Source organism: Microtus oregoni, unplaced genomic scaffold (genome assembly GCF_018167655.1).
Source record: "Microtus oregoni isolate MIOR12 unplaced genomic scaffold, Mior012 000012F_ref0000307, whole genome shotgun sequence".
Classification (NCBI taxonomy): Eukaryota; Metazoa; Chordata; class Mammalia; order Rodentia; family Cricetidae; genus Microtus; species Microtus oregoni.
The window spans coordinates 14,076,984-14,093,797 of record NW_024543071.1 but is presented as its reverse complement, the minus strand read 5'-3'; the positions used below and the strand labels follow the sequence as shown (position 1 = coordinate 14,093,797).

Here is a 16,814-nt window from a genome sequence, read left to right as displayed (position 1 = left end):
TCTCCTGGCCGTGAGTCCACACCCGAGACAGAAACTGCTTTTGGCTTTCAGACACTTGTACATCCATCTATGCTGGTTTATGTTACACAGCTAGGCAAAGTGCTTTCAACTAAATTTGTTTCTTCTTAAGTTTGTGATTCATATATTTAACAAGAGAATTTGTTTAGTTAAATTGATAGGTGGCAACTGGTTATATGTCCTTGTTCCAGCATTTATGGGTCCGAAGCAGGTAAGCTAAGCAAGGATAGCTGGCTGGGACAGTAACGCCGGGTGTGACGCAGGAGGGGCAGGCAGCAATGTGTGCAGTGAGAATTCAGTGTGGAGATGGCGCCGGTGGTGGGATGAGGGCTGTGCAAACGTGAGCACCCACAGAAAAGCTGGGGGTGGTTGTACACCAGTGATTCAGTGCTGGAAGCCAGAGACTCGAAAATAGTGTTATGGGGGAGGTGACTCCTCAAGCCAGTTGGTGAGCTGTAGGGTCAGTAAGATACCCCTTTTCCAGGATAATAAATAAGACAGGCGGCATTCAAGTGTTGACCTCTGCCCTCCACAGATGCATGCACAGGTGCCCACCCCCATACACACGGAGAATATAGATTTCTTGTTTACCTTCATAGCCTTCCTTTGAAGGGCAGGTGGGAATGGTAAGTATTTAGGTCAGGCGGGGGCAGACGCAGGTGTGAATTTGCCCTGAGTATTGGACCTGCAGCTTGTCTCATTGGTGTGTACAATGCGCTCCCTGCACCAGGGATCTTCAGGCTCCGCCCTCAGCCCCACTTTTATCATATGAGGCTTTTCCTTTTTAAAATTTGTTTCTTTTGTATATACCTGCACACATGTATCACAGGCACGCGGTACCCAAGAATGCCAGAAGAGGGCATCAGACCCTCTGGGACTGGAGCTACAGATGGTTGTGAGCTGCCATGTTGGTGCTGGAAATTGAACCTGGGTCCTCTGGAAGAGCAGCCAGTGCTCTTAATCACGGAGGCATCTCTCCATCCCCATATGGGGCTCTTTGAAAGGTTAAGAATGCCAGGGAGGGCCCAAAGCTCCTGGGTAAGCATGGAGTACCTGGACCCTGAGTATCCTCTCAGCTTTGAAACAGAGCCCGTACCATAGGACTTGTGCTATCCTGGTGCCCTGCAGCATCCAGGAAAAACTTGCCTTGCTCAAAAAAAGAGTGGGTTTTTTTTAATTGTTTTTATTGAGCTGTACATTTTTCTCCACTCCCTTCTCTTCCTCCCCTCTCCCCTTCTACCCTCTCCCGTGATCCCTATGCTCCCAATTTTCTCAGATCTTGTCTTTTTCTACTTCCCATGTACATTAGATCCATGTTTGTCTCTCTTAGGGTCCTCATTGTTGTCTAGGTTCTCTGGGATTGTGAATTGTAGGCTGTTTTTATAAGTGAGCACATGTGAAATTTGTCTTTCTGGTCTAGGTTACCTCACTCAGTGTGATGTTTTCTAGATCCATCCATTTGCCCGCAGTTTTCAAGATGTCGTTATTTTTTATCTCTGTATAGTGATTTTGTCTAGTCTTTTTACAAGGGAACATTGGACATTTTCAAATCGCAAGGTTTTGTAGCACCTAATGAAAGGAAGACTTTTAAATTGCTACGAATTGTCTCTGAAAAATGTGTCCTGTCCCCTTCACATCCGTATAGCATTCTTGTCTATGTTTTTATATTGGAAGACAGAGGCTTCCTAGTAGAGAGTGCTGTGCTTGTCCATGTTCTTTTCATCCTTTTACAACGTAAGTGAGCCCAGAAGTGCAGCAGCGCATGTGTCAAGTTCGCAGAGCGCAGGCATGGCGTGGCTTTCCTATCCTTGCCTTACGTGGGATCCGAGCTCCAACTCAGTTTGCTAAACTTTGGGACTTTACCCGCTGAGCCGCGTCACCAGCCCCTCTTCATTCAGATCCAGTGTATATCTGTATATTCTGCTTTCCCTGGGGTAGCTCTTACCGCTGGGAAGACAATATAAATGGTTATGAAATCTTAGATATTTTTATGGAAATGTTACTAAATGTTACTAAACCCCCAGTGAGGGGACTCATTCCATGGAGAAGGGTTGCATGACCTGTTGGTATGGAATGCTGAGCTTGTGTCTTTAGTGTTATCTCAATCTAGGTGACAGGTCAGTCCTGATAACAGCTAGCTGCCAGTAGAGATCATTTTTAAGCTTCATATTGATTTACACTTTCCGATTTTCAAAATACCTTGAGGTAGAAGTGTAGAAGCCTACAGAAGGCCTAGCCATTGACATTTACCCTGGACAAGAGGCGGTAACTCAGAGCCTTGGGGACAGAGACAGCAGAACTCAGAGCCTTGGGGACAGAGACAGCAGCTGGGGCCTTGTCCTTCATTTATTGTTCTTGTTTCTTTCCTTTCTTCCTTTCCTCCTCCTCCTCCTCCTCCTCCTCCTCCTCCTCCTCCTCCTCCTCCTCTTTTTGAGGTGGGTAGTAGTGACGTTTGAGATGGAGTTTCATACTATAGCCTAGGCTAGCTTTGACCATATAATTCTCCTTCCTTAGCCTTCTGAGTGCTGAAATTACAGGTAAGTGCCGTTATTCACAGCTGGGGTCTTGTTACATTGAGTTTTTCTTTATCAGCACTTTATTCTTTAAAAAAGAACAAAAACAGAGAAAACCAGCTTTGTAGGAGATCCCTTCTAGATCAGGGCCTGGCAAACCACAGCCCATTAATGTCTGCCACCTGGCTTCTTATGTCCTAACAAGGCAAGAATGGCTTTTCATGATGTTTGATGACTGAGGAAAAAAACACACAACAGAAGAATAATTACTTTGTGACATGTAGAAATTAACAAGAGTGAAGTTTCTGTACAATGTGACTGTGGGTTCAGTTACCACAGCTGCTTTTGCAGAAAAGCGCAGTGGAGTTGGCAACAGTAGCCGGAGCCTGAGTATTCCCTCTGGCCTTTTCCAGAGGAGGCTGGTTCGTTCCTCCCGGATCACCTCCGTGGTTGCCTGACCTTGACCATCTCATAGTCTGGGGCAGGAATGAAGCAGGGCATTCCTGGAAGGAGACTTGTTCTTCCTGAGAAATCTCCTGTGTTTATTGTCTTTCACCTGGGACTGAGGAGACTGAGAGGCCCTCTACGAGGGAGGCACAGACAGCTTCCCTCAGGTGTAGCCTGTGGCAGTTCTTCCCCTGGAGTGGTTTTGGTAGCATTTGAGGCCAGTCTGCTGCTATGTGATTCTGTGTGCTGCTTGTGGGGTTCATCCTGTCTGCTCAGTCGTGTCTTGTGGGTGCTCTCTAAGGCTGTCCCGTCTCCTGCTGTGACATTGCTGACCCAGGGCTGTGCTCTCTGCCCAGTCCGCTGGTCCCTGGAGAGATCAAAACAGTGTGTTTTGTGTCTTTCGTCGAGAAAGAGCCCTAATTTTGTTTTTTCCTTTCCTCATTCCCCTCTCAGCTGACAACAGAACGAAAAAGAAAGTGGCCCACCGTGAAAGAAAGCAAGATTTCTCTGCCTTTAAGCAGACGGACAGCGAGATGAAGGTTAAAATATCACCGCAGCTTCTCCTGGCCATGCACCGTTTCCTAGCAACAGGCAAGTGTGCTTATCACAGTGTGAGATCTGCAGGCCCTGGAGCCTTCCTCACCAAGCTGACTGGGGGGCTGGGGGTGGGGGCTGGGAAATGGGGTGACAAGTAATGCCACTTTGTGTTTTGTTTTTTTGTTTTTGTTTTTGTTCTGTTTTGTTTTGTTCTCTTTAAATTCTCTCCTCTCCTGTGTTCAGTGTCGGCATGAACCCTCTGAGACATTTGCCAGGGGTGGACCAGTAACTTAAAATTGGTCTGAAAGGTAAGGATGAATGTTAGTGCCACACTGCATGTGTACGGTAGGCCAGGTGATCTCCCGCCAGCTCAGCCCCACACACGAGCCCGCTGGCGGAGTAGGCTGACGGTGCAAACCAGGCGCCACCTTGTTTGATTGGACAGTTGAGTAATTCTCTCTTCAGCTTGCCTTGGAAGAACAGTTGGACACCAGTGGTAACGCAGGCGCTAAAACTCAAAGAAGAAAACAGACATGCAGAATTAAATCCTTATCTTTTACCATTTTGATGAAATGAAAGATTGGCCTGAATGTCTTGGTGGCTTCTTCAAGTCAGATTGTTAATTGGGCCCCATCCAGAGGCAAGTGTTCACATGGTTAAAGCCACCGTCCAGCCAGCACTGACTGCTTCCAAGTGGTCAAGGTTGAAAGACCTAAGAGACTAATTCTCTCACATCCCTAAATGGCCCTCTAAGGTGAAGGGTGAGCTCTGTTGGCCAAGGAAATGTGAGAAAAATCTGGAAGCTCCCAGAGGCTTACAGAAGACATCTGTTTCCAAGATGGGCCAGTAAGTTTCAACCACGTGCAGTGTTTATACAAGTGCCCTAAAAGGTCAGCAGCCACACGTGGCAGGATGTCACCCACTGTCAGACACATGGAAAGTGTCCATGACTTCCTGTTTAGTAGAAACCCCCTAGATACTGGAGTATGTGTCTGCCATGACCACACTTATGGCTCTGTGTGTACACATACACATACGTACGCAGGCACATGTGCCTAGGCAAAGCACTAGAAAGAAATACTCACCAAATTTCTCGGAATGGCTATCTAAGCAGTCAACTTACAGAGGACTTTTATTTTCTTTATTTTTCTGTATTTTCCAAATTCCCTGCAATGTACTGTCTTAACTATGAAAAAGTCACAAACGTGAATCCAGAATTTGTAGCTTTTGTTTATAGCATCTAATTCAAAAAATAAGTTAAACAATATTTTGCTATAATTCTCTTCCTATTCTGGTACTGTTGTTGTTCATTGTGGAAGAACCACACTTAAAACTCTGTGTTACCCTACTCTGCCTCTGAGAGACCACGAAGTCCACATTTATGTTCGCACCCTGGAGTCAGCCGCTTTGAGTTTTTTGTTGTTTTAAATGAAGTAACTGTCTTTGTCAGTACCGACCACCGTTCCCTTCTCTGTTGGCCAGTCGGAGTGCATGTTGATGTGTGCACGGCCTTGCTTTTATTCTGATTCTCTCCTGGCGGTCCCTGGAATTCTCAGGAGAGCAGTGTGGGAGAGCAGGAGGTGGGACCCAGGTCTGTGCATTGGCACTAACCCCGCCCCGCCCTCAATGCTTCCTGACCGTGGTTCCTCCCTTGGCTGTTGGCGAACAGTCAGGCTGTTGTGGTTTGTGTTTAAGGGTGTCCTGGCTCTCAAGGAGGGAGTCTGCTGATGACTGAATCCCATTCCCATCAATCAGAGATATAGGGCACTCATACGAGACAGAAGCCAATGGCAGGTTAGAAAGGAAAGATTAAAAGGGCCAGACATGAGTATGCCACTGCTGTAATTTCTCCCAGGTAACCTGACCCCAGTGGATCACCAAATGGAAGTCTGGTTCATCTGTGTTGTATCATTGTCTCCAAGTGTTCTTCCGATCTGAGCACCTCAACTGCCCTTCTTTGAAGTGTAATGGCAGGTTGTGTTTATGTCTATAGAAGTAGAAGCGTTTAGCCCATCCCAGATGTCAGAGAAGATCCTCCTAAGGCTGCTAAAGCACCCCAATGTCATCCAGGAGCTGAAGTATGATGAGAAGAACAAGAAAAGCCCTGAGTGCTACCTCTACCAGCGCAACAAACCCGTAGACTACTTCGTCCTTATCCTGCAGGTCAGGAGTTGCCTGTGCTTGCTCGCCCTCTCTGAATCCCCATCCGTTCTGCTCTGAGAAGGCCTGGTGTAGCAAGGGGGGTGCCCACTTAGCTTACATATGTGTGTTTATAAGGGGGCATTTGATCCGCTTACATTGCTGGGTGATGATTCTAATGTGAGGTAGTGCACTCATTTCATGTCTAATACATGAGTCAGGAGTGGAATGCCGCTACTGACTTTAGAAGTGTTGGTGATGTGCCTGTCCCTGTCCAGGTCCTGGCGGGCATTTGAGATGTGCTGTGCTGGTTCCCTGAGTTCTCTTCCTATCCTCTCATTAGGACTTGATCTTTTACAGTGACCAAGACCCCATAGGCTGTCTTCTGTTGTCGCCATATCTTAGTACCTGTCCTGGCAACACCACGAACCTCGCCCGTTTGTTCTTTATGTTGCCGGTTACTGCCCGGACTGTTTGCTAGGAGCTGCTGTAATAACAATGGTCCCCTAAAGTAGTGGAAATTAACAGTGACCAATGCCTTCTCACTAATGTGACACAACCCCAAATGTGGTGGGGAGGCCATTGTTCCCGGCCCTCTTTGAGGACTTGTGATAGCACAGTTGCCTATAGCTGGCACCGCCGTGGGCTCCCCTGAGTAAACCCTAGATTTGTGGGCTTTTGTGCCTCTTTGGGAGCAAGTCACTTTTCCAGGAAGTCTAGGTTCGCTCTGCACAAGGACACTAACAGTTTCCGTAGATGCTTCGCCCTATGAAGCGAGGTGTCAGAAGAGCATAGTCAGTACTTGGCAGCCCTAAAATGAACATGATCTCAGCAAGACCCCAGATATTAAAGTGACCAAAGAAAGTTGCTTCCTACGGCGTAGGTATCAGGAACTCAGACAGGTGTGATCATGTGATTCTGCTAGTGTCTAGAAGGAGTGACAGGAAGAGAGACTCCTGGGATATCTTCCTACAGCCACCGCCTCATAGGCTGTCTCAGACACCTTTTCAAAGATTGATTTTTGTTTTGTGCCGGTGTTTTGCCTGCATGTATGTTGTGGACCACATGTGTGCCTGACGCCTACAGAAGTCAGAAGAGGGCATCAGATCTGAAACTGATTGCAGGGCTTGTGAGCTACCACGCGGGAGCTGGGAACTGAATCCAGGTCTCCTGCGAGAGCAGCGAGGGTGTTGAATCCCTGAGCTGGAGCTACCGGTGGTTGTGAGCTGTGGATCAGGGAGCTGGGGACTGCACTCGGGTCCTCAGAAAGAGCAGTGCCTGCCCCTAACCACTGAGCAATCTTTCCAGGTCCAATTAGAATTTCTTAAAGATTTTTAAAAATTTTGTATCAGTTCTTAAAAAGAAAATTATTGTTGCCAGGTGGTGGTGGCATATGCTTCTAATCCCAGCACTCAGAAGGCAGAGGCAGGGGTATCTCTGAGTTCAAGGCCAGCCTGGTCTACAGAGAGCATTCCAGGACAGCCAAGGCTGTAACGGGAAAACTATGTCTCAGTGCCTCCCCTAAAAAAAAAATTGTCTCGATGTGTGTTAGTGATGAGGGATGCACACGTGGAGGTCAAATACAACTTGTTTTGTTTTCAAGACAGGCTTTCTCTGTACCTTTGGAGTCTGTCCTGGAACTAGCTCTTGTAGACCAGGCTGGCTATGAACTCACAGAGATCCACTTGCCTCTGCCTCCCTAGTACTGGGATTAAAGATGTGAGCCACCACCCTTTGGCCAAAGATAACTTTTAGAGTTTGCTTCTCCTTCCACTTTTACAAGAGGTCAAGGACTCTGGTCACCAGACTTGCTCAGCAGGTGCCTTTACAGAGTCATCTCATAAGCCCCAAACCATGAATTAGTAAAACAAGCTTTATAGGAATTTGGGGGCAGGAGGGATGGCTCAGTGGTTTAGAGTACTTGCTGCTTTCACAGAGGACCTGACTTCAGTTCCCAGCGCTCACATGGTGGCTCCCAAACATTTGTAATTCCAGTCCCTGGGGAATCAATGCCTTCTTCTGATCTCTTCGGGCATCAGGTGTGCATTTGGTGCATGCAATACATGGAGACAAAGCATGTATAAGACAAATACATCTTTTAAAAGTTTTACGGAGGAGCTGGGATGTGACTCAGTGACCAGAGTGTCCAAGTCCCTGAATTCAATCCCCAGCAGCACAGAAGCCAGGCATGGTGCTGTGTCCTGTCAGCAGCAGGGAGGTGGGGCAAGGAGAATCATGATAAAGCTCATCCCGAGGGCCAACCTGTCTCAAACAAATAGATAAATTAACATTTTTTGAAGAAGAAACTATCCTCCCTTTGTATGTATAAGGAAATCATTTGGTCCATGTTTGATAGGCCATTTAGACACATCTACCTGTGTCTGAATACCTCTGCATGTTATACACTGTAGCTTGTTTTTTGAGCTGATGTCATGGGTTTTATAAGTGGTATGTGTGGTTGATGAACAGGCCTATGGGGGTACTTAAGTTGCAGATGTTGGCAAAAGCCATGTTCTTGCAAACTAGCCAATTATCCGAGGTACCAGAGAATAACAGGACAAAATACCATGCCACCCTCGATCAATCTGGCATAGCCGTCATCTTTTGCCAAGTACATTCCACCCTAAAATGCTGCCACCCCAGCACAACTCATGACAGCTTATGGAGCATGCTCTCTGCATTTCATGCAGTCAGAGGAAGGCAGTACTGCCTGCCTGGGTGCAGCAGAATTTCCTTCTGCAACTCTAGGAAAACTTCTCAAGTAATCGATTTGGAAGCTAGAATTACACTATAGAAGCACATCATTTTAATATTATTTGGAACAGTCTCTATGTAGCCTAGGCTGACTTCAAGCTTCCTATGTAACCGAAGGTGACCTTGGCCTTTTTTCACGTGTGTATGGTATGCACATTTTTTGCATGTGTGCGTGCCTGTGCACACATATGAACGTGCTTGCAGAGGCCCAAGTTCATGTTGGGAATCCTATGTTCTTCTTAGCCACTGCAGCAGGGGCTCTTGCACATATGGCTAGCCTAGTCTCGCTGGCCAACTGGCTCTGTGTCTGCCTTCTGAAGCTGGAGGTAGAGGTGGGCCGCCACACCCAGCTGGTATTGGGGTGGGTTTCTGTGGTCTTCATGGTTGGGCAGCAAGTGTTCAACCTTCAAAGTTGTCTTCCCTGAGCTTGAACTTCTGATCTTTGCATCCACAGTCCTGGGATCATATGTTTGTGCCACCACACCTGGTTTGCGTGGCTGAAGCCACACCCAGGGCTGTGCATCCTTGGCAAGCGCGCTACCAGCTGACCTGTCTCCCTTGCCCGTCATTTAAATCTTTTACTTTAAATCTCATATTAAATAAAATTAAGTTTATTCAAAGAAATGATTTAAGTGAGCCTAACTGAAAGAATATTTGTCACATATTATAAACAAAATATAAACTATGTATGAATAAAAGCAAAACTTGAAGTTTTGTTTTAAAAAGTAGACTTTTAAAATGTTAATGAGCTTTATTAAATGAGATGATAAGGGCAGTAGGAGCACAATAAGTCACAATGAACTCTGTGTCGTCTCTACTTGTCTTAAATAACTTCTAGTAGCACGCATCTAAAGGTAGAAATGTGGCGGAGTGCTTCCCTAGTGAGTGAGGACCTGAGTTCCTCCCCAGAACCCAAGTACAGGGTTGAGCGCACGGTGGTGCCGGTGCGTGTGTAATCCCAGCACCAGGGCGGGGGGGGGGGGGCATCAGCTGGGTCCCTAGGGCACTTTGACCAGTCAGCCCAGCCTAATCCGTGAGCCCCAGGCCAATGAGAGACCCATCTAAAACACACAGAGGGACATAGCTTAAGGAACACTGCCACCTAAGGTTGTTCTCTAGCCTCCGTAAGCACACATCTGCTTGCACAACCGTACATGCGTGCATGCCATGGTGAGCATGTAGACGTCAGAGGATAGCCTGTGTGTGTGTGGGGGGGGTCCTGTTCTCTTCCACTTTGTTGGTTTCAAAATCCCACAATAGCCCTCAGGTGTGATGGCAGGTGACTTTACCTCTGGGCCACTTTTCGGGTCTCCAAGACACGTAATTATGATGCCAGTGTTTTCCCACCAGCACACCAAGAACGCTGAGACAGTAATTTAAAATTATATAACCTGTAAAACAAAATTAAGACTTAGAGATAACCAAACATAAAAGCTAGAGAAATATTCTTTTTGGAGGGTTAGTTTAGCTTTTCTGGGGCAGGATATTGTGTACTGTCAGGCTGGCCTCATACTTGCTATATAGGCAAGGATGACCTTGAACTCTTGACCCTCCTGTCTTTTCCACCCAAGTATTGGGAATATAGACATGAATCATCACAATTGATATGTGATTCATAAAAGGGGTCATATATCACAGTAATATATACTGTGTCCTAGCATATAGTGCAATAATATATACTGGGTCCTCGTGTGTAGTACAGTAAATAAAGTCAAGTTTCATAAAACTACCTAGGTAGATGATGATGAAATTAGGAATAAAATACTGCACAGTGGTGTGCTAGGATGCACCTATTGGTAGGATGCCCACCTTCATGCTAAAGCACCGGGTTTGACCCCAGCACTGCTTAGGAGAGTGTGGCAGTGCACACCTATAGTCCCCGCATCGAAGAAGTAGAGGCAGGAGGATCAGAAGTCCTAGGTCACCCTTGGCTACATATTGAGTTTGAGGCCAGCCTGAATTGTGTGAGTCCTTGCCTTTTTGTCTTTTTTTTCCCTGAAGCTGAGGACCGAACCCAGGGCCTTGTGCTTGCTAGGCAAGCGCTCTACCACTGAGCTAAATCCCCAACCCCTGAGCCCTTGCCTTTTTTTTCGAGACAGGGTTTCTCTGTGGTTTTGGAGCCTGTCCTGGGACTAGCTCTTGTAGACAAGGCTGGCCTAGAACTCACAGAGATCCGCCTGCCTCTGTCTCCCGAGTGCTGGGAATAAAGGTGTGCGCCACCACCACCCGGCAAGCCCTTGCCTTTTTAAAAAAGAAAAAAGTCTTTGAAATATGTAATTAAATTTTAGTTTCCAACTTAAAGTAGCATTATATACTTTTATGTATATAATTATGTAATAAATACACAATTGAAAAGATCAGTGAATATAATATATTCTAGTTTATGTAGAAGAAAATGAAATTTCACTGTTCTTCTACAGAAACTTACACACAGAGCTCTGGGAATCTACCGCTGTATTGTCCCACACCTTGCAGGTTACAGATATGTATAGCTGCACCTGGCCTCTGTTGGGGTTGGGGGTCAAATCCAGGTCCATATGCCTGCTGGCATGCTCTTTACCCACTGAGCCACTTTCCCAGATTCTCTATTTATTCTTTGTTACAAATTGTTATCTCAAGTCAGGCGGTGGTGGCTTACGCCTTTAAGCCCAGCACTCAGGAGGCAGAGGCAGGCTGATTTCTGTGAGTTCAAGGCCAGCCTGGTTCCAGGACAGGCTCCAAAGCTACAGAGAAACCCTCTCTCAAAATACCAAAACCAAAACCAAACCCAAATTGCCATCTCAACTATGTGTCCAGAGTGACGGACCTCACGGCATTCTTGCTTGTGAATGTCCGTGTTTCGGCTCTTTCCATCTTCAGGGAGCACCCACTGGCCTCTTCTCAGCCCGCTGGCCTCCTCCCCCATTCTCCTCTGTTCACATTGTAGTTTTGTTTGCTTCTACATATGACAGGAAGCATTTTCCCCAAGTAAATTCATAAATAATATAATTTGTTTTGTTTTCCAAGGCAGGGTTTCTCTGTGTAGCCCTGGCTGTCCTGAAACACGCTCCATAGACCAAGTTAACCGCAAACTCAGAGATCCGCCTGCCTCGGTCTCCTGCAGGCTAGGATTGAAGGCCTCCACCACTACTGCCCGGCAAATAATGTAATTTTTAAAATAAAAAATAAATGACAAACAGAAAAGGGGCTTATAAATAGAGTGTAGTCCCTAAACTGACAGTCTCAGCCGTTTACAGTACTGTCCATGAAAACAAACAGCAAATTCGTTGTAAAATGGTAGAAATTGCTCGCATGTCAAAAGATGGCCAGGTCTGAGTTGATAACACGAGGGAGCATTATGTAGTAAAGAAGCATAAACAACTGTCAAGCTGGAGAGACGGCTCAGCATTTAGAGCACTGGCTGCTCTTGCAGAGGACCCAGATTTGGTTCCCAGCACCCACATGGCAGCCCCAGTTCCAGGGGATCCAATGCCCTCTTCTGGCCTCCGTGAACGTGCATGTGGTGTGCCTACAGGCAACAGAATAAATCTAACAAGTTGATTGTGTGTGAACAGACATTGTAACTGCTGGACATGGCTTTCCTGCTCAAAGGCAAGAGGAGCCAGATCACTGTCTTTGTGGGGCTGCTGGTCCTCTGAGGAGTAGCAGATTTAATGAGCCAATGAGAAGAGTGCCCTGCCCTTCCCAGCCCTGCCTCTGGGGGCATAGTGGACAGGAACTTTCTTACTCTTGTTGCTCATTTCATCTGTAAATTCATGCTCTCTCTTCTCCTTTTTTCTTTTTCAGCTGCTCCAGTCCTACTTTTAAAAGCTTCTGGTACAGATTTCAAAGATAATTTTTGCCCTAAAATAGGTTTACTCTTTCAGATTAGTATTTAAAACTAAGCGTGTGATTAGCCCCACTTGTCCAGGATAGTAAAGGCCTGCTCTGCCTCAAGCACACCTGAGCCTCTGATCCTGGGTGACTGACCTCTGTGTTCCTTGACTACAGTTGTGCAACCCTGAATATTCTCACGGTAGCACTGCTGTTTAATCTGCAGTGGGCATGCCTGACCTGTCTCTGTGAGGTCACTGCCTTCCATTCTGTCCTGCTCCGGAAGCATGCAGGGTCTTGGTAAATGCAGATCCCGATGGTCTTGGTTTCTGACAAGCTCCTGCTGGTGCGGAAGCCAGGCCTAGCCACTGCCGCTTGGCTCCAGTATGATGTAAGCACCCAGGCAAAGGGTCCACCAGAGGATGAAAATGTGCACAATCAATATCTGGCCACCAGTTTTTTAAAAGTATACATTCTGAAGTGAACTTGTTTTTGTTTTTTTTCTGGATTTTTCGAGACAGGGTTTCTCTTTAGCTTTTGGTTCCTGTCCTGGAACTAGCTCTTGTAGACCAGGCTGGCCTCGAACTCACAGAGATCCGGCTGCTTCTGCCTCCCGAGCGCTGGGATTAAAGGCATGCGCCACCACCGCCCGGCTGAAGTGAACTTGCAGAGCCCCAGGCTTCTGTGTGCAGCCACCACATAGGAAACCACGCCTAGTGAGCATGCACGCTCCAGAGTCCCACATGGAGCACAGGCATTTCTGAGTGGCATGGCCAAGAACCACCCCCATGTTTGTGCTCTTAGTATCCAGTTACCCTTACTGTCTTTCCATCCCCCCCCCCCACCTTGTTTTTCGTTCACAAGGTCTCATACAGCCCAGGCTGGCCTTAAGCATGTTACATAGTTGAGTATGACCATGAACTGCCTACTTCTCCTGAGTGCTGGGTTTGCAGGAGTGTGCCAGGCTTTACAAGAATCTTTGTACATGTCAGGCAAGCACCCTACCAACTGAACTATGTCCTTTCTGATGACAAGCCCCACTGGGTGTGTTGTGATGGCAACCTAAAATGAACAAGCATAGCCAGAACCTAGCCTGAGAATGAACGGGCCCGTGGGTGCTGGCCAGTGTGGGAGAAGTCTTTGGTCTGTCTCAGTCGGCCACTAACCACCCAAGGTTATCTACTCTGTGGCTTACTGGGCCATATGGACTGAGATAGCATGGCTTCTGACTATGAAGCTGGAGGCCGGAGCTGACTAGCATGTGTAGGCTCTTAGAAAGACGTCAGCTAGCACATCATCCAGAGGAAGGGGTGGGGACCCTGTGCCTGGCACTACTATGCCTCCTTCCAGAGCCTTTTAAAAACTAGTAAGAATTATTTTTAGACAGGGCCTTGTATGTAGCCCTGGCTGGCCTTGAACTTGTAGCCTTGCTGTCTCTACCTCCTAGAGTATTGGGATTATAGTGGTGTCCCACCATATCTGGCTAGGCCTCCTTCCCGACCTATCTGCTTAAACTCTGAGAAAGCCTGGAGTCCATCATATCCTGTCCTGATTTTTTTTCTTTTTGTACTTTTAGAGAACAAGCTTCTGAATATTTTAAAAGTAAAATCAATAATGTAGATCCTTTCCTGTATGGAAAAGTTATGTGCAAAGACACCTATTGATCCCAAGCCGTTTCGCTGTAGGGATGGCCCTCATCTCATTCACACTGCTGACGCTTAAATGATGGTGTCCCTGGGTGTCGCTAACCCTGCCTGTCAGATAAATGTTCCTCTGTGGAGGGTGGCCTGGGTGGGGGTGGAGGGGGGATTGGGAGGATGGGGGGGGCATGGGCGGGGGACGGCCTGGGCAGGGGGGATCAGCCTGGGCAGGGGTGGGGTAGAGAGAGGGGGCTGGGCAGGAGGGCAGCCTGGGGAGGGTACAGGGGAAAGGGAGGTCTGGGGTGGGGACTGGAGGGGAAGGGGGGCCTGAGCGGAACAGGTTTACACTAGCAAATGGAGAACTATAGAATGCTGGGGCTGTAAGGATCCATGAATATGCTGTGATTTCAATATTTTTAGGTTTATTTTATTATTTTATGTATTTGAGCATTTTCCTGCATTATTTCTGTGCAGTGTGGTGTACCTGGTGCCCTCAGCAGTCAGAAGAGGGCATCAGATGCCCCAGAACTGGAGTTGAGTGATTATGAGCCGCCTTGTGGGTGCTGGCAACCAATGGGTCCTGTGCACGAGCAGCCAGTGCTCCAAACTGCTCACTATCTGTGCAGCCCGCTATTGTGATTCCATTCTCGCTTATTATTTTCCTTCTGTCTGTTTGCTTTTCAAGACAGGGTTTCTCTGTGTAGACCTGGCTGTCCTGGAGCTCACTCTGTAGTCCAGGCTGGCCTCAAACTCACAGAGATCCACCTGCCTCTGCCTCCCGAGTGCTGGGATTAAAGGCATGCGCCACCACCACCAGGCTTCATGTGTTACTTTCTATAATATGGGCACTATTTTTCTTTTCTGCCAAAACTGTGTGGGGTCAGAAGATAGCCTGCAGGGCTGGTCTCGTCCTCATCATGTGGATCCTAGGGCTCAGACTTGAGCGGTCAGGCTTGGCCACAGCCACCTTTGCCTGCTGAGCCATCTTTCCAGCCCTATTGTCTTTATTCTGTATTGGTTTGTTTGTTGGGAATGTCAGTGTATGCCCTGTATTTTAATCATGCTCCACGCCCCTCCTCCACTTTCTGTCAGGCTTTTTAATCTGTTGTCATTTTGTAAGTGGCTCTGAGCATGGCTGTAACACTGTCACCAGTAGGAGACGAGAATGGTTGTAGGACATTTTCACAGAGCAGTTCACGTTTAGTCTGAAGGAATGTTTGTTGAAACCACATTTTCTAAATTGGAGGGACAGGTACAACAAGCGGTCTTTTCTGAAGTGATGGCTGTAGTAGACGATAAGATAAAGAATGCGCTGGCTCTTACCTGCTGCCAGTTCTCGGAGCCATGGGCGTGGGAGGCACTGCCTAGTGTGTCCACAAAGCAGACGGTTGAGACTCCGGCAGCCAAGAGGAGAGTTGGCAGTATGCTCTACCCCACCTGGTGCCTGCCCAGAAGGATGTAGGGGGTGGCTGTGGCCTTGGGTGTGGGTGTGGAATCTCTCTGTAACCATCCTTAATTAGTCAGAAGACCTGACCTTGTGCCTTTGTGGGCGTATTTTGGAGACCAGAAAACAGTTTCTAGATCTGGAGCCATTGCTCTCAAACAGCCAAAACACGAAACTCCAAACCTTGCATATTCCTGAAGTTACCTGAAAAGCTTCTATCTCCTACCTAATTCATACCCTCATACTGATCACCCAGTTCTCACCTCATATGGATTACCCAGTTTACACCTCATACAGGTCACCCAGTTCACACCTCATATAGATCACCCAGTTCAAACCCTCATACAGATTACCCAGTTCACACCTCATACTGATTACTCAGTTCACAACTCACATGGATTACCCAGTTCACACCCTCATAAGAATTACCCAGTTCACACCTCATACTGATTACTCAGTTCACAACTCACATGGATTACCCAGTTCACACCCTCATAAGAATTACCCAGTTCACACCTCATACAGATCACCCAGTTCAAACCCTCATACAGATCACCCAGTTCAAACCCTCATACAGATCACCCAGTTCAAACCCTCATACTGATCACCCTGATCATACCTCATACTGATTGCCTGGGCATGGGAGCTGGAGCCAGCCTTTGGGACCTTGTGCTTCTAAGGTTACCAGGTGAAGCTCCCAGCCATCACAAAATCCTTTTCTGTTGTCAGTCTCTGCTTCCTTCCTGAGAGGCAGACCCCGGGCTTGTTTCCACAGTATGGTTCTGGTAGGTTCTGATGGTTGATCACAAAGTGGGAACTCACTCCATGTGCAGAGACACAGAACACAGACTATGTGGTTCATGAAACAACCCAGAACACACGGTGGAAGAAGTCTGGGAGGCTGTGGTTTGACTGCGCAGTTCAGTCAAGAGGCTTGCTGCAGCCATCCCTAAGGAAGTGTGTGTCAGCGCTGTGCGCACCGAGGCTCTTCAGGATGAGACTGTCATGGCGCCTGTGCCCCTGGGTGCTCCCAGCTTTACCTTCTCTAAAGTCACCTCTGTCCCTGCCATCACTTCCTTCTCTTTTCCTGTGAAGGGCCACCCTTCACAGAGCCCTCAACCTTCTTCCCTCTCCTTAGCCGTTGCCTGCTACGGAAAGTTGTCCTCCTTTCTCAGCTCTTCTGCTCGCTCCCCAGGGCACCCATCTTTGAGGCAGTCAAGCACATCCTTCTACTGGACTTGCTCCCGCTTCCTCCCTCCGTGGCTTTCCTCAGCAGAACACACTAACGTGGACGGGGCTGTCTTCCTGGACCCTCTTCCTCTGCAAAAGCAGCCTTAGCCTCGTCCCAGGAGCTCTGTGGCCTTGCCTGTCTGTTAGCCCTTCCTTTATACCAGGGTCAGCCAGATCTGCCCATCCTTAGGCTTCCTGCAGAAAGCATGTCCTCATGGTAGAATAGAAGGTAAATGTGTCTCTTGGAATTCTGCGTGTGTGTGTGTGTGTGTGTGTGTG

At 47.5% G+C, this 16,814-nt stretch overlaps 1 protein-coding gene across 1 annotated transcript in view; it reads left to right on the top strand.

Moving 5' to 3' along the window:
• The window catches only part of Cnnm2 (cyclin and CBS domain divalent metal cation transport mediator 2), a 125,713-nt gene that overhangs the window by 94,145 nt on the left and 14,754 nt on the right, over positions 1–16,814 (top strand). Inside the window, exons 3-4 of the mRNA XM_041660909.1 lie at positions 3,432–3,569; positions 5,509–5,678. Coding sequence (XP_041516843.1) covers positions 3,432–3,569; positions 5,509–5,678 — 308 coding nt within the window. The remainder of the gene's footprint in view (positions 1–3,431; positions 3,570–5,508; positions 5,679–16,814) is intronic.